Source organism: Tasmannia lanceolata, unplaced genomic scaffold (assembly GCF_043159265.1).
Source record: "Tasmannia lanceolata isolate RefF3 unplaced genomic scaffold, GAP_Taslan_0.1 ptg000002l, whole genome shotgun sequence".
Taxonomy (NCBI): Eukaryota; Viridiplantae; Streptophyta; class Magnoliopsida; order Canellales; family Winteraceae; genus Tasmannia; species Tasmannia lanceolata.
Genome location: NW_027518679.1, coordinates 28744735 through 28767510, shown reverse-complemented (window position 1 = coordinate 28767510; position 22776 = coordinate 28744735). Strand labels below are relative to the sequence as shown.

The 22776-nt window shown below is 37.9% G+C and overlaps 1 protein-coding gene across 1 annotated transcript; it reads right to left on the bottom strand.

Moving 5' to 3' along the window:
• Positions 1-3448, bottom strand: LOC143855930 (cytochrome P450 709B1-like). Its single transcript, XM_077365993.1, has 5 exons — positions 3124-3448; positions 2090-2313; positions 1268-1518; positions 768-1143; positions 1-609 (listed from the first exon to the last, which is right to left on the bottom strand). The coding sequence occupies exons 1-5, from the start codon at positions 3395-3397 to the stop codon at positions 178-180; spliced, it is 1557 nt and encodes a 518-aa protein (XP_077222108.1). The 5' UTR covers positions 3398-3448; the 3' UTR covers positions 1-177.
• Positions 3449-22776: the final 19328 nt, after the last annotated feature.

Genomic DNA, 22776 nt, shown 5'->3' with positions numbered 1-22776 from the left:
TTTATTTAAATACACTATCAAATTGCTTCATTATAGAGCAGACCACATTTCAATTCCATTTAACAGGATAGCCCAGCCAACTGGTAAGACCTTTTAGATAACTAATGACATGTAGAAAAGGATGAAAAAGTACATATACTACGAATGCAACTTAAAACTGAAGAGTTTGTTCCTGTTTTATACACCCAAAGGTCTAAGATGAATAGGAAGGCCAAACTCTGGCTGAAGAGTGAGTTTCTCTGCTGGCGCGTGTTTATACTGTGGGGAGAGGGTGAAGGAGAACCTCTGAAGGGTCATGGCTAGCACCATCTTTGCTTCCAACATTGCGAAATTCTGCCCAATGCAGGTTCTTGGACCAAGAGAGAATGGCATTAGAGCATTAGGATGTTTTGCTGCTTTTGAGACCCCATCTGTGAATCTCAATGGCTTGAATTCATTTGCATCCTCACCCCAATATTTCTTGTTGGTGTGGATTATTTGCAACGGAATTGTTATAACTGTGCCCTTTGGGATCATCAACTTTCCCAACATCATATCACTGGATGCCTTTCTGGTCATATAAATCGCCGGACCATAGAGCCTCAGGGTTTCCATAATTACCATGTTCACCTACAAAATTTATCAACATTGTGCTTAATATAAAATAAACAAAACTATTGTAAGTCTGTAATTTGTAAAGTGTATTGATATTGTTTTCCATCCCTTTGTTCTTATCAGTTTGTGCTTTAGGTATGTGGAAAAATAAAAAAAATCTAAAATCATCTTACCAATTTTAATTTGTTGAGCTTATCTGCATCTGGAATTTCCATCCCACATTCCCTCAATACCTCCTCTCTGAGTCTCTCCTGCCATTCTGGGTATAAGCTTAACAAGAACATAGTCCAAGTTAGTAAATTAGCTGTGGTATCATGCCCTGCAAAGAAGAATGTCTTGCACTCATCCATGATTTCCTTCATGTTTAGCTTCGGGTTCCCTTTCTGCCTATCAGAGCCAGTCTCTGACATTCCCATCATCATCCCAAGTAGATCATTCTCATAGTTTCCATCCTTGGAATTTAGCCTACTCTCTATTATATGTGCAAGTGTATTCCTCATTCTTCTATTGAGTTTCCATATATGAAGGTTCCACCTAGTAGGAAGATACCTGCAATTAAAAAATGTCGATATTATCATGTAAAGTTCTTCTCTAGTATAAAATTGAATCTACGGATTCTGTTTACCATGCGGATTTGAAATATTTAAAAAGAGGAAGGGACTGAGGTAATTACTGGCTACCAGGGATGATGATATCATTACTAGAATCTGTGGCCAATTGTTGAAGCTCTTTTTGCACCTCAAAGACTTCCCTTCCTTCATTGAAACTACTACCAAAGGCAGTATGACAGATTATGTCTGCAGTCAGCTCCTGAAACTCGATATTCATCTCTATTTCTTTACATTGTCCCTTGTCTTGAATCACCAAATCTTGCCACCGATCAAGCATCGATAAAGCGCAAGACGCCATTCTCTTGGTCATCACCTATCAAATGAAAAGCAATAGCCATGGAGGATTAAACTTGGTTTTTTATATCATCTCAGACTCTGAGCTTTAGTTTTAATACCACAACTACATCCCAGTCTATGTTTTCTAAGAGTCATGAAACAGATTTAAAGAGGTAATTTTGTGAAAAAAGAAGATGGATATCTGACATTGAGGTTAAATTCAGTACACAAGTTAATACTAATGGAATCTATTTTTTATCTGTTTCAACTTCAAGATGTTAAACATAAAAAAATGTCATAGAAAGGGAAATATATTGAAAATGAAAAACCCAACATCTAAGGCAACAGACAAGTGACTCAACCATCGTGTAAATGGTGCAGAAAGAGTGACTATAAGACCAAAGAAAATTGGTACCTATGTTCTCTTGAGCTTAAGATCTTAATAGACTTTACAAGTCTTATAAGGCAAAAACTGGGTACCAATCTGACATTGAGCTTAACATGTTGATGAAATGTACAAGTATTTTAACAGTCACGAGAAAAAAAACTTTTGAAGGGAAATAGGCTCACGAGGAAAAAAAACTTTAGAAGGGAAATAGGCATCTCACCTTGAGCTTGTCTATGTTGAAAGCAGGGTTGACAGCCCTTCTATGCTTAACCCATTCCGATCCCTCAACCATAACCAATCCCTTCCCCATCAGGGCTGATATTGAAGGCCTTGGCTTAGGTTTGGTGAAAAAACCAAACTTGGTTGACAGTATTTCTTTGGCAAGATCAGGTTCAGTTATGCAGATCCTTGGTTCTGTCCCAAAAAAGTAAAAAAACTTCTCTCCTGCATGGTAAATTAAACTACAGTCAATCTCAAAGAATAATCATATTCATTTATCTAACTCAAATCCTCTAGAGATTAGCACAAATATAAGAGTACCATGTAATTTCACACACAAAAACCATGTAGAAAAAAGCATTTGGATGTTTAATGTTGGGTGGAGTAGAAGAAAGCAATTACTGTATATAATTACCATTATATTAAGTTAATTGGCAACGTTTCATAAATAGCTGGCTTTTGACAAATGGTCAATGAGCTTGGCCTTAGCCAACTTTTCAAATACAGATTGACTGGCCCGTTGACACACTCATGGCCCCAACAAAGGTTTATATTTTGAATTTTGATAAGTTGACTACACAAATCTAGAAGATTTACTTTTTTTTTACATGATTGTAAATTTGGAATAGCCTTTGGCAGCTGGTTAAAACAAACGAGGTGAGTTCGTCCCATTATCAAAACATGGTTAATTAAGCAGATATCAGCTCCCTGTTTTGATTTATTATGTTTAAAGTTTTGGGCATTTTTTGATTTTTTTAGTCTGATACGCCTTTCTAAGAACTTAACCCCATTTTACCTTGGCCGCGTTCTTTATCTTGGTCCGTGTTTTGCCTTACAAAGTCAATCAAAAGTCTTTGACACCAAATCTATTATGATTGGATTTGGCCGTGTTTTGGAAAGCATCCGCATTTTTAATGTACAAAAAGAGGGGGAAAAACAGAGAGAGATGATGCCCACCATTCGTTTTTGATAGGCGTAAAACCAACCATTTTGTAACATGATAAGAGAATAGAAGAGAAGAGAGTATGACCATACCATATTGTGAGGACCATTTCGAGTAGTGGGGTGAGACCCTAGGTGTGATGTCATGACAATGAGTATCCATTACCATCTCCTCTGCATTCTTCTTCAGGCTCTTGATTTCCTCTAAAGAACCTGACATGAATGAGTATTGGGGTCCTCTTACTCCTTGCTTTGCAAATGATTTTGTTAAGGAATAAGGCCTCCATAAGAGAACTTTGAAGAGTCTCCACAGCCTTGATATCAGCAACACTACGAAAACCGCTTGAAATATGCCAACAAAACCCATCTCTATAGAGTGAGAGATGTTCTCAATTGTTTGATGGATTATATGAAGTATTGCTAGTATTTATAGGCAGGATTTCATGCTTGGCTGTCTATGTAAGGACGGTAGTGATGTTTGAATGACAAATTTTTGGCCCACAGACAAAAAGAGAGACATAGAAAGAGACAGTGTGAGAGGGAGCACCATTCCTAAGTTGTCAAACTAATCTTTTCCTGTGTCACACATCTAGAAGGACGGAATCTCAATAATATATTTCTAGAAGATTGGTAATACATGCAGGCAAAAGAAACACATAGTTGGACCCATAGCTAGCAAAACTTCATTTCAAACAACATGTTTTTCAGGGGAAAAAGATCCGGTTTAGAAAATAAAGAAAATGGTGAAATTGACCATGATTTGGTCAATTTCAAATTGATTTTTGCAATCTGGAGTTTCATGCCCTCTATCTTCTTGCCCGCTTGTCACTAGAGAGCTCTCGTCTTTTTTCCAAATAAAAAAAAAATCTCGTCCTTCTATTAGTCAAGTGATAGAGAAGTTCCTGTGAGGGTGGGTCCACATGTCTCAATGAAACTTATGTCTACAGTCTACCTAGTACTTCCGTGCTTCGTTCTCCCTTCTAGAGAAAAAAGAAAGAGAGAGATGGAGAGAGACCATACGCGGGGCTCTAAGGATTAGACAGTTGGCTTGCACATGTGGTCATGATTGTTTTAGTACTGTAAAAACTCGTGGGGACAAGGGATATTTGGGTTTACCTGCTCTTCTAGAACTAGAACACTATATTAGTGAGATTCATTCATTCACTACATCATATACGGAATTGATATATCCACGCCCTTTTCTTCCTTGTGCCACCCCTTGTAGTGTAAAAAGAGTAGTACCTGGCAAGAAATGGGGGCGGATGTATCACTATCCATGCACATGCTACCAAGGTAAATATAATAAGTGGGCCATGATACTAAAACAAGTACATGGTCATAAGGTTAGAGTACAATGTGTTAAACCATAAATTACTATGTAATTAATGCGGAACTTACCTCTGGCCATGGCGATTAGATCTTATGATTGTGAATTCCCTTGAACCGACGGTTGAAACCACAAACTTCAATGCGCCACCAACAATGAAAGAGTTTTCTTATAATAGAAGATCTTAGGGCTCGATCGTTGGAATCGTAGGAACAATTTTCCTCTCAGATTAGGGACCCTCTTTACATGGAAACTTCAGTTATAAACTACGCATGTTCTTCCATAAAGAACAACACATATTTGTAGGATTTGGGACTGTGTGTTTTTTGCTTCCCACCACACCTCAAACACTTAGTCTTTTATTAATTAAAATCACTTTGGGACTTATCTATAGACTCCCTTTGTAAATACAACTTTAGTGGATAAGCCCTCTAGTAGAATCCAAAACGTTTTTCCTGTGTGGGTCCCAACGTGGGCCACACAAAAAATGCCAACATTCTCCCACTTGGTCCACATTGGTATATATTCACAAAGCAACTTAGAGTCTTAAATACTTATTTTGAAAACTTTATGGCCACAGTTTTAGAAAATCTTCAATCCAAAATATCTTTAACTTTATCTTTATTGTACACCCTTATAGTGTATCTCAAATGTACGAATCATAGCGGCATACACCTCCAACAGGAAATGATACCTTCAATGTATCACATGCACAGATTCACACTAATGTACACTTTATGTGTGGTTTGAAACTTTATTTAATAGGCTCGCGAATGGCCATGTCCACCTTTATCTGTCATTAGGGAGAGTCTGTTTTATCAAACCTTAATGCGTACACACTTTATGTATTTTATATGTATAAAACATGTAAACAGAATCATCCACTTTATGTTGCAGCTAAAAGTGACAAAATGTAATTAATCACTAATTACTACAAGACCCATATGATCCACATGTTCCGTATACAACTTAGGCGAAATCCCTTTAGTCGTGGGATCCACTGTCAACTGTATAGTAGAAATGTTCTTAGCAGCCACTCGATTAAGAAAATTCTCCCTAACTTTAAGGAACTCCATGTTAGAAAAGAATACCTTGAAAGAATTATGACCGTAAATTACTAATGACTTGAAGATATAATCCACAATCATAAGCCCTACAATAAAATTCCGCAACCATAATCCCAGCATAGTTACCTCATAGCACGCAATGAACTTTGCCTCCGTAAACGAAGAAGTGTTCATCCATTGCTCCATGCTTTTGAATGAAATGGCACCTCCATTAATAGGAAGATATACCCTAATATTGACTTCCTAGTATCATGACACCCGGCAAAGTCCGATTCTGAATATCTGATCACTTCTGAGTGATCCGACCGTCTGTATGTGAGCTTGTAATCCTATATACCCTGAAAGTACTGTAAAACCTTCTTTGCAGTGGTCCAATGATCCATCCCTAGATTTCTCTGGTAAGTCCCTAGCAACCCTACAGCATAGCCGATGTTCGAAAACTACCAACCGTCGAAGCATAGAGAATATTTCTCATCTGTTATCTTTCCAAATCATACTTTAGGAATTGTGACTCACTGAGTTTATCACCTTTAAGGATACGTGCTATATTTGGTGAACAATTCTGCATCCCTTTTCAAAACTTTGTTAACATAGGCCTTCTGAGATAGTCCCAAGATATCTTGAGATCTATTTTCTTAATTTCAATGCCATTGACATATGAGGCTTCACCCTTATCCTTCACATCGAAGTTTGAGTTAGGACCTGTTTCACTTCACATAACATTCCTAAATTATTAGTAGCCAGCAAATATCATCTACTTATAGGACCAAAAGATAAACCCACTCGCGCTGAGTTTAAGTTATGTACAATCACATCAGGAAACTTAAGGTACCACCACGGGAGTTCTGCTTTAGTCCATATATAGATATCTTTAATTTGAAAACCCTGTGACTACCACTTTCAAACAAAAATCCTTCAGTGTGGTTCATATATAACTATTCTTCTAAATTACCATTGAGGAAGGCCATTTTCACATCCATTTGATGCAACTTTAAATCAGAATGAGCTACTAAGGCCATTATAATCCTTAATGAGTCCTTTTTCTGCCTAAACTACCCAGGATTTAAGAGTTTATTGAGGGCTTGATTTCTAGTCGAATGAAGTCCAACCTTCTATCCACACATGCCAGATTAGTAAGCAAATGAAAATATCTAATTCGATGCAAACAATTTCAATTCGAGGTCGAAGCGACCAGTTCATCTTTACAGATCTATTCTACACCGGGCTTAAATTTAAGCTTGTTCTTTTCTATACGGAACTTACCTCTGGCCATGGCGATTAGATCTTATGATTGTGAATTCCCTTGAACCGACGGTTGAAACCACAAACTTCAATGCGCCACCAACAATGAAAGAGTTTTCTTATAATCTGTAGAAGATCTTAGGGCTCGATCGTTGGAATCGTAGGAACAATTTTCCTCTCAGGTTAGGGACCCTCTTTACATGGAAACTTCAGTTATAAACTACGCATGTTCTTCCATAAAGAACAACACATATTTGTAGCGTTTGGGATTGCGTGTTTTTTGCTTCCCACCACACCTCAAACACTTAGTCTTTTACTAATTAAAATCACTTTGGGACTTATTTATAGACTCTCTTTGAAAACACAACTTTAGTGGATAAGCCCTCTAGAAGAATCCAAAACGTTTTTCCAGTGTGGGTCCCAATGTGGGCCACACCAAAAATGCCAACATTCTCCCACTTGGTCCACATTGGTATATATTCACAAAGCAACTTAGAGTCTTAAATACTTATTTTGAAAACTTTATGGCCATAGTTTTAGAAAATCTTCAATCCAAAATATCTTTAACTTTATCTTTATTGTACACCCTTATAGTGTATCTCAAATGTACGAATCATAGCGGCATACACGTCCAACAGGAAATGTTACCTTCTCTGTACCACATACACCGATTCACACTAATGCACACTTTATGTGTGGTTTGAAACTTTATTTAATAGGCTCGCGAATGGCCATGTCCACCTTTATCTGTCATTAGGGAGAGTCTGTTTTATCAAACCTTAATGCGTACACACTTTATGTATTGTATATGTTTAAAACATGTAAACAGAATCATCCACTTTATGTTGCAGCTAAAAGTGACAAAATGTAATTAATCACTAATTACTACAAGACCCATATGATCCACATGTTCCGTATACAACTTAGGCGAAATCCCTTTAGTCATGGGATCCACTGTCAACTGTATAGTAGAAATGTTCTTAGCAGCCACTCGATTAAGAAAATTCTCCCTAACTTTAAGGAACTCCATGTTAGAAAAGAATACCTTGGAAGAATTATGACCGTAAATTACTAATGACTTGAAGATATAATCCACAATCATAAGCCCTACAATAAAATTCCGCAACCATAATCCTAGCATAGTTACCTCATAGCACGCAATGAACTTTGCCTCCGTAAACAAAGAAGTGTCCAGCCATTGCTCCATGCTTTTCAATGAAATGGCACCTCCATTAATAGGAAGATATACCCTAATATTGACTTCCTAGTATCATGACACCCGGCAAAGTCCGATTTTGAATATCTGATCACTTCTGAGTGATCCGACCGTCTGTATGTGAGCTTGTAATCCTATATACCCTGAAAGTACTGTAAAACCTTCTTTGTAGTGGTCCAATGATCCATCCCTAGATTTCTCTGGTAAGTCCCTAGCAACCCTACAGCATAGCCGATGTTCGGAAACTGCCAACCGCCGAAGCATAGAGAATATTTCTCATCTGTTATCTTTCCAAATCAAACTTTAGGAATTGTGACTCACTGAGTTTATCACCTTTAAGGATACGTGCTATATTTGGTGAACAATTCTGTATCCAAAACCTTTTCAAAACTTTGTTAACATAGGCCTTCTGAGATAGTCCCAAGATATCTTGAGATCTATTTTCTTAATTTCAATGCCATTGACATATGAGGCTTCACCCTTATCCTTCACATCGAAGTTTGAGTTAGGACCTGTTTCACTTCACATAACATTCCTAAATTATTAGTAGCCAGCAAATATCATCTACTTATAGGACCAAAAGATAAACCCACTCGCGCTGACTTTAAGATATGTACAATCACATCAGGAAACTTAAGGTACCACCACGGGAGTTCTGCTTTAGTCCATATATAGATATCTTTAATTTGCAAACCCTGTGACTACCACTTTCAAACAAAAATCCTTCAGTGTGGTTCATATATAACTATTCTTCTAAATTACCATTGAGGAAGGCCATTTTCACTTCCATTTGATGCAACTTTAAATCAGAATGAGCTACTAAGGCCATTATAATCCTTAATGAGTCCTTTTTCTGCCTAAACTACTCAGGATTAAAGAGTTTATTGAGGGCTTGATTTCTAGTAGAATGAAGTCCAACCTTCTATCCACACATGCCAGATTAGTAAGCAAATGAAAATATCTAATTCGATGCAAAGGATTTCAATTCGAGGTCGAAGCGACCAGTTCATCTTTACAGATCTATTCTACACCGGGCTTAAATTTAAGCTTGTTCTTTTCATTTTGTCTAAACTCGAGGGCGAGGTTCTTTCAAGTGGGAGGGACTAATGTAGGATATTAGTGGTACATTAGTAACTTTCTTTCTATTTTTTTACTAGAATTAATATGGGTTTTTAGTTGGCAAGATTACGCTTCTAATTATAGCTGCTTTCTTATTGTGATGGGATTCTAGATCTCTCTCACATGGATTGCATTTCTTTTAAATAAGAGGTTGAAAATGTGAGTTAGAATCAATCAAGAATATTGGAATAAAATTTCACTCTTTATCTCTTCTTGTTCTCTCTCTTCTTCCTAGTGGATTCTAGGATTTTTCTTCTTCCTTTCTTCTCTCTTCTTTCCTAGTGTATTCTAAGATCTTTCTTCTTCCCTAGTGATTCTCGGGCAATTTTCAGATCGTGCGCTTCGGCTGTGTTTCCATGCTTGATCCGCTGCGCTAAAATTCTATGCCAATACCACCATTTATTCAGGAGTTATCTTGCAAGTTTTTTGGAGTTGAATAAGTTTCAATAATAGACGATAACAGTAGATAGAAATTGAAGAGTTTTGGTTGCTATCATGATATTTTATAGGAGACGTGATTAGGAGACTTTATTGAGTTATCTTGCAAGTTTTTAGGAGTTGAATAAGTCTCAATAATAGACAATAAGAGTTGATAGAAATTGAAGAGTTTTGGTTGTTATCTTGATATTTTATAGGAGATGTGACTAGGAGATTTTGTTGATGTTAGTTGCTATGTTTTAGAGATTTATTACTTGTTTGACCAAGGTAGTCTTTCTAAATGTTGAATTTTTGTTTAGTGAATAAGGGGGCGTTTTCCATCACTTTTCTATGTTTAATGGAGGTTTTAGGTCTCCCTCAAAGCAGACCTAAGTTCATTCTATTTGCTTCATCTAAGTCATCCCTAATACTCTCAACCCACCATTAAAAATAGAGAGATGCAACAAGTATCAGCCATTATTTTTCCAATCTTCTCTTGTAATCTCTTGTTCTTATAGTGGAGTTTCACATCATCTCGCCGTGGATGTAGGCATTGCCGAACCACGTAAATCTTTTATGTCTTCTTGTGATTGCTTGTGTTTGTCTACTTCATTTTGGTTTGCCATTGAAATTGGAGATCGCTATTTTAGAGGGGTTTTCACAACAAAAACTTCCACTTGATGTACTTCAAATGCAAGTTTCGAAACTTTGGATTTTATTTATAGAAAATGATTAAAAAATTTCTTATCTATTGGGGCATGAGAAACTTGGCGGTTCAGCCTTTCAAGCTCCTTCTCCTCTTCCTCTTGCGGTTGAGCCTTTCAAGCTCCTCCTCTCTTCCTCTTCTTCCTTTCGTCTTCGTGTTTCTATACTTCAATTTCTGATAAGGTGAAAGCTACAACTAAATCCCAAACCATCAATAATAGATGCATTCTCGTTCTTGTTTACTTGCATTGTCTCCACTTCTTCACATCTTATCTTCCTCTGCCTCGTATCCTTCCCTCTTTAATATCTTAAGGGAAGGATAGTCTGTACAACGTTCCCACCCCTAAGGGTCTGTTTCGATGCAGTGAAACAAGCCCATAATATCAGAAATGAACTAATCTGATTGATGATTACCTAGGAAGCACGGGTACTCTCCAGGGCCTCCCATACCCGTACCCGACACGTATGGGGTGCGGGTACGTTCGAGTACACCCTGGGTACGTCCCAGGTACGCACCCCCATAATTATAAAAAATAAAAAACATTCTTCTTGTACTGGGTGGGTGTCAGGTGCGTTGGGGGTGCGTACCCGACACGTCCTGCTTCTCTAATCTGGTTTGTAAACCCTTCCTGCTTGTCCTCTCTCCTTTCCTGTACTTAGTATTTACAAGTAAATGTCTTTACTATTTTATTGTCCATTTACTTAAGATTTACATGTAAATAACGGAATACCCCCAATATGGATTTATTAAAAATAGTTTCAAGACCCAAATCTAAAAGGAAAAAAAGTCAACTCTCATGTTCTAGTACAAAATTCGCAGAAAAAGGGTTGGGTCAAAATTTTAACTTTCTTAAATTCCAAACGGTAGGGTATTTTTCAAATTTTAAAAATTCATAAAATCTATCATGTCCAAACATTACTAAATCCCAAAAGTCCGGTATAAAAAATCTCATAATTTGGCCTCTAAAAATTACTCATCTTTTCAGGCACTGGTCAACACACTGGCGACAAACTTTTTTTCAAATGAATGATGTATTGATGCCTCATGTTTTGAAATATAGAACTTAATCACTTATGAAATGAAGAGTGATATTAGAATTTTTCATTTTGGTGATGTTAATGTTATTTGATTGCTCTCCAATTCTTATTTTTTAATTTATGTAAATATATAATTAAATATTAAATAATTTTATTATATTCGGCGTACCCGAAAGTACCCGCACCCGGTTTTTTGGGAAAATCACGTACCCACGTACACGTGTCGTGTCGAACCCGTACCCGTGCTTCATAGATGATTACAAACATTTCAAATGCTTTAACCAAGAAATGATATCAGACTATTAGCTTGCGTCTTGTTCTTAGTGGTATGGAAGGTGAGTCCTACTTCCTTGCTTTGAATTCTTCTTTTGCCAGAGTAGCCTTGGTATGGCTGGATTGAGCTGTTTAAGTATAAAAGATAAATAACGCCTTTTCTCAAACGGCTTAAGCTTTTGGAGAAGTTGGTAAATTAACATGGTATCAAAGCCAAAGGTCCCAGGTTCAAACCTCCCGGATAGCAAAAATCCACATGCGATGCTCAGCCCAAAGTGGGACCACATGTGCCACGTGTTTGCCAAGTGGGCCACACGTGCGGGGGAGTACTAAAGTATAAAAGATAAATAACGCCTTTCTCCAACAGCTTAAGCTGTATTGATATTGTTTTCCATCCCTTTGTTCTTATCAGTTTGTGCTTTATGTCAGTGAAAAATAGAAAAAATAAAAAATCATCTTACCAATTTTAATTTGTTGAGCTTATCTGCATCGGAATTTCCATTCCACATTCCCTCAATACCTCTTCTCTGAGTCTCTCCTGCCATTCTTGGTATAAGCTTAACAAGAACATAGTCCAAGTTAGTAGATTAGTTGTGGTATCATGCCCTGCAAAGAAGAATGTCTTGCACTCATCCATGATTTCTTTCATGTTTAGCTTTGGGTCCCCATTCTTCCTATTAGAGCCACTTGTTGACATTCCCATTATCAACCCAAGTAGATCATTCCCATAATTGGGTTCCCTTTCTTCCTATTAGAGCCAGTTGTTGACATTCCCATCATCAACCCAAGTAGATCATTCCCATAGTTTTCGTCCTTGGAATTTAGCCTACTCTCTATTATATGTGCAAGTGTATTCCTCATTATTCTTCTATTGAGTTTCCATATGTGAAGGTTCCACCTAGTAGGAAGATACCTGCAATTAAAAAATGTCTCAGATATTATCATGTAAAAGCTCTTCTCTAGTATAAAATTGAATCTACGCATTTTATTTACCACATGGATTTCAAATATTTCAAAAGGGCAAGGGAGTGAGATAATTAGTGGCTACCAGGGATGATGATATCAGTACTAGAGTCACTGGCCAATTTTTGAAGCTCTTTTTGAACCTCAAAGACTTCCCTTCCTTCATTGAAACTACTACCAAAGGCAGTATGACAGATTATGTCTACCGTAAGCTCTTGAAATTCGATATTCATCTCTATTTCTTTACATTGTCCCTTGTCTTGAATCACCAGATCCTGCCAACGATCAATCATCGATAAAGTGCATGATGCCATTCTCTTAGTCATCACCTATCAAATGAAAATCCGTGGAGGATTAAATATCATGAAGGTGGGTCTCACTTCTTATTACCATCCGATCAAAGGTCAGATGAATTATCATTTCCCATTTCAAAATCATTTTTAATCAATTAATTCATCCTTATCAATAAAGCCATAAAAAATTGTAAATACAAGCCCAACTCCTCAAGGAAATTCACTAGTGTTTTAATGACAGTCATGAAAAGGGTTAAGTTTTTTAGATCACCTCTGGGCTTTAGTTTTAATACCACACCTCTGTTCCTGTAAGGACAAATTTTTGGCCCACAGACAAAAAGAGTGATATAGAAAGAGACAGTGAGAAAAAGCATCATTCCTAAGTTACTCATCTGGAAGGACGGAATTCTCAATAATATGTTTCTAGAAGATTGGTAGTACATGCAGTCAAAATAACACATAGTTGGACCCACAGTTAGCAAAACATCATCTTAAACGAGATTTTTCCAAAGGAAAACACTTCAAAACGGGATCCCATTTAGAAAATAGAGAAGATGATTGAAAGACCTAAGATTTTGTCAAATTCAAATTGATTTTTTGCTTCTGTGGGGATTCATGACCTCTTGTCTTTTCCTCCTTACTGGGTTCCTGTTTTGTCACCCATCTAGAAGGCCAGAATCTCAATAAAATGTTTCGGGTGTCACCCATCTAAGCGAAACTGCATTTCATACAACAATTTTCGAAAGGAGAACACTTTTAAAACCGGATCCCGTTAAGAAAATAAAGAAAATGGTGAAATTGACCAATGATTTGGTCGATTTCATAATGATTTTTCGCTTTTGTGCGGATTTGCCCCACTTCTTTGTCTTCTTGCCAACGTGTCATGAGAAAGGCTCTTGTCTTTTTTGCCAAAAGAGATTCCCATTTTGCTAGCAACCTTCTTTTTCAAAAAAAAAAAAAAAACACGTTTTGATGGTTCGCCGTGTACCAACTTTCCAATTTTACCTGTACTGTATTTTGTAAATGATAAAATTTTAAGGGAAGTGATATATCCTCCCCTTTTGATTACTTGGGACACCCAGTGCCACTGTAGATGGCAATCAGGCCCACTGAATTCTTCTGACATCAAGTACTTCAGCCCCACTTTAGTCTTCGATACACTAGCTCTAGGTGTCCCCCGGTAATCAAAAGGGGCGGATATACCACTTCCCAATTTTAAACGTATTAAATGCATTTTTTTTGTTCTTTTTATTTATTTGACCAGTTTTTACAAAATGTTTTTAAGCCAATAGCGTATTAAACTTGAATTTTTCTATCCCGGCTTTTTCCTTACATGATTTGCCAACTTTGGTTGGACCCACATTATTGGGTGATCTAAGCCATGCGTTTGTTGGTGTAGATAGGCCTGCCCCAAAAATCTTCTCAATAGGATGTTTCTGACCCTCTATCCTGCAAATATTTCCATGAGTCATCCATTTTAACCTTCAAAGATCATAGGGTTAAGATCATCCTATAGCGAAGAATTTTCAAGGTAAGGACCTGTAAGTCCTGGCCCAGGCGTGTGTTTAGCGTTGTGTGTTAGGAATGTAGTGTGTTAGGAATGACGCAATGTAGAGAAACTAAAAAAAAAAAAAAATTAACTTAAAAGTTGAGACAAAGATTTACATGATTCGGTTTATGACCTTTAAACCTAAATCCGCAAAGTGTGAAACTCTCTATCCTCATTGGTGAAAGAAAAAACTCTCTTCTTTCTTATACATACGTGTGCAATTTGGGTCGGGCTGAGTTGAGATTCTCTAAGAAATTGATTTGGAACCATCCCAAATCGGACCCCATTTTATTATAAAAGCTCAATCAAAATTCCCACAAATCGAACCGAGTTGCACCCCTATAATGATAGAGAAGTTCATGTGACGGTGGGTCCACATCAGGGTCTCATGTGGAAAACACTATATTAGTGAGATTCAATCTTTCTCTGCATGCATCGAACCGAGTTGCACCCCTAGAACTAAAACACTATATTAGTGAGATTCAATCTTTCTCTACATGCATACAGGAAATGACATATCTGGGCCACCCCTTGTAGTGCAAAAAGAGTAGTCCATGAGACGAAAAGGGGGCAAATATATCACTTTCCAAGCACCTACTGCTAAGTTAGATATAAGAACTGGAACATGTTACTAAAACAAGCACATGGTCCTAAGGTAGTTATAGTACATTGTTCTGTCCATGGTAAACCAAGGGAGAATAGGAAATGTGAAGTATATAAATATACAAGAAATAAAAAAATCTAAGATAGATTTGAAATATTGATTCATTAGATAATCAAATCTTATCAGAGTTTAAACATGCAATTACATAGTGAATAGTCAAAAGATCAATAGATGTCGGGTACTCTATTAGTAAATCCAGCGTTAGGGGTAAAATCCACTTCTCCCTTAGATTAATGATACGTGGAAATGAACCTAAATGAGGAAACCAAACTCGCCCTCTAAAGGGATGCGAGAAGGATTCTCTATTTCTCCAACTTAGCAAAGTCCGCATGAAGGAAAGAACTTCATAGGGAAAGTCCCCTATGAGCATGGCAACTCTCCAAAGGACAGTGAACCCATATAAAAGTCAGTTCCCATGAGGAAACCGGGTGTTTATCTCCAAACGAAATCGCCCAATAAGGAAAGAATCCTAATCAAAGCAAGTCTCCTAAACTATTGTGAAGTCCTCCTCTATAAAAGCACCCCCAAGCTCAAAGGTACACATCTCCAGTATCCTGAATTACTAGAAAGAGGCACTCTCGAGTTCACCTGTTGCTTGTTTTCTCTCCTGTTGTGCCGATTTCTGACTTGACTGCCAGAGTGGTCTCCCGAAGTCACAACTCAAAGACCTCTAACGTGTTTTCTGTGAGAGCAGATCAATCACAGGTTGAAGCTGAACCAGCCACTGATCATGCGTACCAAATTTCTGCATCATCAGATTGGCACTGACCGTTGGAATATTCTTCTAAATTTGAAAGATGAAGAATACCACAAACCCTCAACAAAGCGATAGGGTCACTCGAAGCAGTGTCAACCCAGACTCTACCTCAAACCAAGATCCTGCGTTGAGACGAAATTAGCTTCCCCGCATAGAAGAATCCTTGGTGTCTACTATGCCCCCTCTGACTAGTCCCACGATGGACCAGCTCAATGGTTTCACTCAATAAGTAGCGGATATGCCAGGTAAACTACCAGTACTTATTTGTAACCAGGTAAATTAGCTTCCCCAGCAGAGTCGCCAAACTGTGGGACCAAATCCCGCGAGAGGGGTGGGGCGCGAGCCGCCACGCACTCTCTTGGTCTCTCGTACCCACGCGATTGGCGTGTGCTCTTTTATTATTGATTTTAATTCGTCTTTTATGTGAACTTGGGATCACTAAGGTAATCCGAATTCCACACAAAAGAGAGTGACAGAGTCGCCACCTAGATGTGGGATCTAGGACCCATAATTAACCAGAAATCTAGACTCGTTACCTGGTTACAAGAATGGAAGGTATGGGGAGTTATCCACCACATGCACCATTCCTGCCCGATAATCGGTCTTCAATTCCAAAAGTTAACTCTTTTGAATTTCTTTTAAATGGCTCATTTAACTCTATGTTAGTGTGTTAACTATGTGACATGCATCCTATGATCTAATTTCAATGTAGATCCTAAATGTGTATCTTGATTTCTTAATTTATTCGAATTCAATCTAAGTGAATGTTCTCCTAAAATTCTAATTTCATGGAAAGTCCTAAGTGATTTAATTAAGAATTTATAAGAAAATTAATATACAAAACCCCACAATTTGTTGTGGAGCCGACTCGCGATTGGTATGCCATCAAGCATCCAACCTGCCTACGTACCCAAGCCTCACTGGGATCAGAGTCGACGTAGTTCGGTGCATCTAAGCTAAGCTACTTATGCCTAACTCATCTAGGACACCGATCTAGACTGGATTGACTGTTTCAACAGTTTTAAAAGAAGTTATTTAATTCAAGTTGAAGATTTTATTATCCTAAGACTCTATCTAAGATGCTATATGATCCTATCTAAGTGCAAGTTGTCCCTTAGACTAATGCAGGTTAACCTACGTCCTAGGAAAAGATTGGGTGACTAGTGTAACTAGACCTATGGCACGATTACTATCCATAGCAAACGCCCGTGATGAGGCTGGACTCCTAACTCTAGGACTCTCTAAAACCTAGGACACGACATGACGTAAGTGTTCCTAAATAGGGCTCTAATGGTTCTTACGATGGAAACCGTAATCCAACGGTTCCGAAAGACATGAGGTAAATTGATTCAAGTTGTTGAAGCTAATGATTTTCAGATTTCAAGGATTTTCGGTTCCTAAACATTTAAGGAATACCAAAGGTTCTAGGGTTCACAAATTTCGGCCTCGAATAGCATCCACGGAAGGGAATCGTGCGCTCTTCCCTTGTGCAATTTAATACTTAAGTTATAGCACCTTATTGCCTGGCATATCTCTCAGGATTTCCGTGGACAGTAAACCTCGGAGTCAATAACATGTTATAACTTAAATACTCAAATTGTCAAGTATCGATTGCAATTGGGGTACGATTACGGATGCTATGGCCATTTTACAAGGAAAATCTAAGGCTCCTAAGATTTCTGTTTCAATGGATTAAGGAATGAACATGTGACAGAAATTTAAGCTTCTTTAGAAATTTTCATAATGATTTTTGATTAATTTCAATTTTTAATGGATTTTATCAATTTCAGACCGCTTGAGTGATTTTACAAATGAACTCATTGCAAACAAATTTGAAATGAACTGAAATTTCTACAGTAACAAGATAGGAATGAATGTAGCTTACTGGAAAAAGTTTTTCTGATTTTTATATTAAGATCCTATTAATTTTTGATTTAATAACAATACGACCAGATTGTTAAATTTACACAGAAACTCTTAGAGATAGAAATCTAAATTCATTGAAATTTCTACAGTAATAAGATATGAGTGAGCATAGTATGCTGTGAAAGTTTCATGAATTTTAGATACTATTTACTATCAATTTCGGATTTTTTAATTTGCAGACCAGATTATGAATTTACACTACATCTCTTAGGAAACAAATTCCAAAGCAATTGAAAATGTTACAGCAGCATGAAATATGGAATATAAGACTACTGTGAAAATTTTGAAAATTTTAATTATGATTTGATGTTAATAAAAAATCTCACAAAATCTGATTATTTTCAAAGAACATATCAAATAATATATCAAATAAAATCCTAAAATCATTAAAATTCATGGTAGAATATATCAATATCATTTTATTTTTCCACGAAATTTCATTATTTTTAAAATCTATTTGGTATATTTTCCATTTTTCTTCTTCAAAAAGATATTTTTGAAGAGGTTTCTATTTTTAAAACATGATTTTTGAGAAAATTACGACTTCGGAAAATGTCCTTTAACATTGTTCTGATGTGATGAATATAAAAAAATGTTAATATCCCACAAAATAGATCATCCTGAGATAGCTATTTTTTCCAATTTCTTAATTTCTCAGTCATTATTTTAAATGAAATTCCGTTCTTCACTCGAATTCTCAAAATCTTTTGATCCAATGTCCGACCCGATCCGATGGTTCTTTTAGTCTACTTAAACAGATCATTGTATTAAACTTCGAGACGAATCGGACTTCAAAACACTCATGTAAACCCGATTTTGAGCCAACCCATATATTATTGAATTAAATGAGCGTAAATACTAAAACCATGCAAAAATACGTAAAAAAAATACGGAATAATTCTAAAAAAATCAGAGAAGAATGATCCTACCTTTGGTCGCGCTCCTCGTCTCCAGGGTGCGTAAATCCGAGGTATACGCTTCGTCGCACCCTTTTATACGCTATAGAAAATCCTGAATCGCCGGAAGAGATAAACCGTTTTGGTGATGATCCGATCCGCGTCCGAGAGAATTTGCCGACACAAAGGCGAAGTTTCAGCCTCTTTTGATGCTTGCTGCCAATTTCCCGCTTTTTGTGAAATTCGCCGTGGCTTGATCCTTTGACTAAGGCTAAATTTGGTGGTGGGAATCGAGTGATGGGAGAAGGAATGGTGTGAAATAGTAGATTTTTAGAGGAAGATGGAGGAACCCCCAAAAGATGAACGTTATTCTTTTTTTATATTCGGGAGAGAATGAGGGTCACTCTAAAACCGTATGTCATCCTCCTCCAATTTTGGGAAACAATCCTTATACCAATGGATTGTTTCTTTTTTAAAAATGCATGTTACCTTGCTTAACATTTTTTATTTTCCATTGGACAATGAAAGATCCCAAAAATACAAAATCTAAAACTCTCCAAGTATTGTCCGATTGTGAGGATGTGAGAGGGAAAGTTCTCAAAAAAAACAAAGGGCCATCATGAGAGATGAGAGAGGGAGTTGCACTAGAAGAGAAAATTATACATTCTTCTCTTTATAGAAAGAGGACATTGCATTATATATTCATTTCTAAAAACAAAGGAAGTCTTACTAAAATCCAAAAAGAGACATACTCACATACTTTATAAAATAAAAGGAAGAAAGAAAGTAAGTCTATTTTTGGTGAACCGAGTAGCATGCTTCAATTGTATTAAGGCAACCTCCACCATACAAACTCCTTGTTGCTAATTATATAATGGTGCTCAGCCTCTACCACAAACGTATTGCATATGGAGAAAAGGAATTTTTTATTTTATTTTAGAAAAGGTGATAGTAACATACATTCCTTTTTGAAATTGCAATATTTAGAACACACAAAGCCGAGTGAATGTGTAGCACATCACATTTCCCAATGCTAAAAATCCGTGTGGGCCCCACAAATATTAATCCATCCCGCCTTCTTTTTCCACATTGGCCATGCAATACATGCAACACATTTAACCGACCCCTTGGGAATAGCAATTAAATTGCCTTCTTTTTTTTCTTTTTTTTAAAAAAAAAGAAAAAAGAAAAAAAGAAAAAGAAAGCGCTGGTCCCACTTATAAATATTATAATTGGAATTTTCATGAAATGGGATATCAACAGCAGCTTCTAGAGAGAAATTGTATGAAGTCACACCTAGTTTACATGCAAATTTCTAATTCTCACGTATACTGAATTAGTCATTACTTGATGCCCATATGATTCTATCCGATGACCACTTCTCTAAGAAACCACCTTGTAGGGTCCACATGTGAAAATGAGCAACATATAGGATGATGATCCAAACGACCCATTTACTGGGCTGCAAAATAATCCGTACTCCCCTATCCCATCCTTAGAAACTGATCCTAGCTATCTATTTAATACCCCATGGCAAAATAATCCCATGGACTGATCCAAACCGCCCAAATGATTGGTTACAATATAAATTAGGCTACACCTTCAAATTATCTTGATGGGATGATCCTAGCTGTCCATTTAGGGTGCCATGATATAAACGGGTCGCAATACCGATTGGCGGTGTCCTGCGAATCACCTCCATGAGATGATCTTGACTGTACATTTGATATCCCAATGCAAATTGGTTTGCGCCTCATTAAATCAATTCCATGTATGATCCCAACCGTGCAAGCGATGGCCCTTAATGTGAATATGTTGTACCTCTAGAAATCAGCACCTTGGGACGATCCAAACCGTCCATTCGATGGGCTAAAACGTAAACAGGTTGCGCCCCCCGCATTACTTTTAGAATTTATCCAAACCGTCCATCTCATGAACCTCTTTGTGGAAATAATGAGCCTCACTTGAGTGACCGAATCCCTCTAGAATAATTTTCAGAATTTATTGTTGGTGGGCCCAAACAAGACTAAAACTCTCTTGAAATTTGAACTTTTTCCAATCGAAAATTATGTTGGCTCGCTTGTTCAACCCAAATCACAATTGTAGGACCACGAAATTCGCACAAACTCCTCTTATTTGGAACTTCATGAACACTCTTTCTCAACACCTGCTGGAAAAGATGGAAAACACGGTGGAAATGATCGAAAAGATCGAGATAGTGTAAGCAACGGACACGGAAATAGAAAATACTGGAAAACCGATAGAAAAATACTAACTTCTTTGTTGATTAAAGCGGAGCAAAATGGGGGTGTCTACACTTCCCCGCATAGAAGAATCCCTGGTGTCTACTATGCCCCCTCTGACTAGTCCCACGATGGACCAGCTCAATGGTTTGACTCAATAAGTAGCGGATATGCCAGGTAAACTACCAGTACTTGTTTGTAACCTGTCCCCTCAGCCGGTTGTCACGATGGCCAATGCTAAACCCTCCTCCTCCACCCTCCCACCCCCGAGTTACTAATGTCCAAGCCAACCCCATCGACGACGAGAAGGGTGAATCACCCTCTGGAAGTAAACAACCCTTTTTGTTTCACCACAAAAAAGCCTTCCAAGAGCCTTGGAGAAAACCCCTCTTTTTTGCCCTAAACCTTCTCCTCAACCTTGAGTAGATGAACCTTACTTTTGCTTCACCACAAAAACCCTTCTAGAGCCCCCAAGTGAAAACCCCTCTTGCCTTGCCCTAGCTTTCTCCTCAAGAATAACCTTGCTTTTGCACCACCACAAAAGCTCTCCTAGAGCCCCCAAGAGAAAACCCTCTTGCCTTGCCCTAGCTTTCTCCTCAAGAAGAAGGACCTTGCTTTTGTTTCACCACAAAAGCCCACATAGAGCCCCAGAGAAAACCCTCTTGCCTTGCCCTAGCCTTTTCTCCCCTTCTCTCTACATTTTCCCTTCTTCTTCAAAACCTCTCGTTCATATACAAATCATATATAGATAGAGAGAGAGAGAGAGAGACACATCCCACTTAAAAGGGCCAAGTGGGATCCACTCCAAGAATGAAATACAACTGATGATTTTGTATCACTAACTCAACAGCGAGAGAGAGGGGGGAAGCGTCAAATGAAACCCATACACAGAGAATGGAGGTCAGAGAGAGAGAGAGAGAGAGAGAGAGAGAGAGAGAGAGAGAGAGAGAGAGAGCGTACCTAGAGATGGCTAGCACGATGACAATCTGAGGAGGACGGCGAGGAAAACAAGAAAGCACCCAAAAAATACATTTATGCCGAAAAAGGTGAGGTCTACGCGGAAAATAAGCGAAAAAGGAAATCAAAAGAACACTGCCTAGGTGATATTGTTGGGAAAAGACCCGTGGTACCCCTCCTATTAGGCGTGCAACTCAGGTCGGGTTGGGTCGGGTTGAGGCCAACTCAAACCCGACCAGAGGAACCATTTACTCAACCCGAACCCGACCTGACCCAAGTTCCAACCCAATGAGGTTCAACCCGACCCCCTGATGGACCCGTTTTTATCAACCTTAACCCGAACCGACCCGAGTCAACCTGAACCAACCAGACATTTTAAGCTTACTAAAATAAAAAAGGTCGGGTTTCACTCGGGTCGGGTTGCCCAAGCCCTCAACCTGAACCTGACCCGAACTCAACCCGGGTTGGGAAAACTCAACCAGAACCCGAACCCGACCTGACCTAACTTTCTTCCGGGTTGAACCCAACCCGAATTGCACGCCTACCTCCTATAACCTAAGAAAGTTAAATACACCTGGAAAATACTTAAAACTTAAAATATGGGCCTTAGAATGGTCTCCATCACTCCGTATTCTTAATAACATAGCAGGAGTCAAGAGAGTCGACAAGAGGTGTCTGAGCAATCTCTCTATCAAAGAAGTTATGCCTAAAATTAAGCTTCCATGTTACAATTTGCTACTCCCTCGCTCTGAATTCTTCATTTGCCTGAGTGGCCTTGGTATGGCTGGATTGAGCTATCTAGAAAAATTGAAACTATTTTGGCCATGACCAGTTCAAGATAATTTTTGAAAAATAATGCTATCTTGAAAGCCGTTACATATCTTTGGCTATCCATTGTTATAAATCTTCATAAATAAAGTTGTGAAATGTAATTCCTTCCATTGGGGAAGTTTGATACTTTTTTAAAAACCACAGATTGCTTTAGAAACTATAAATACCATGTCCTAAAATCCACAGCATTTTTCATCACATGGAGCTAAAGGCTATTCCGGGACATGATTCTCTAAGAGTTTTCATCCATTAAACAAGCAAAA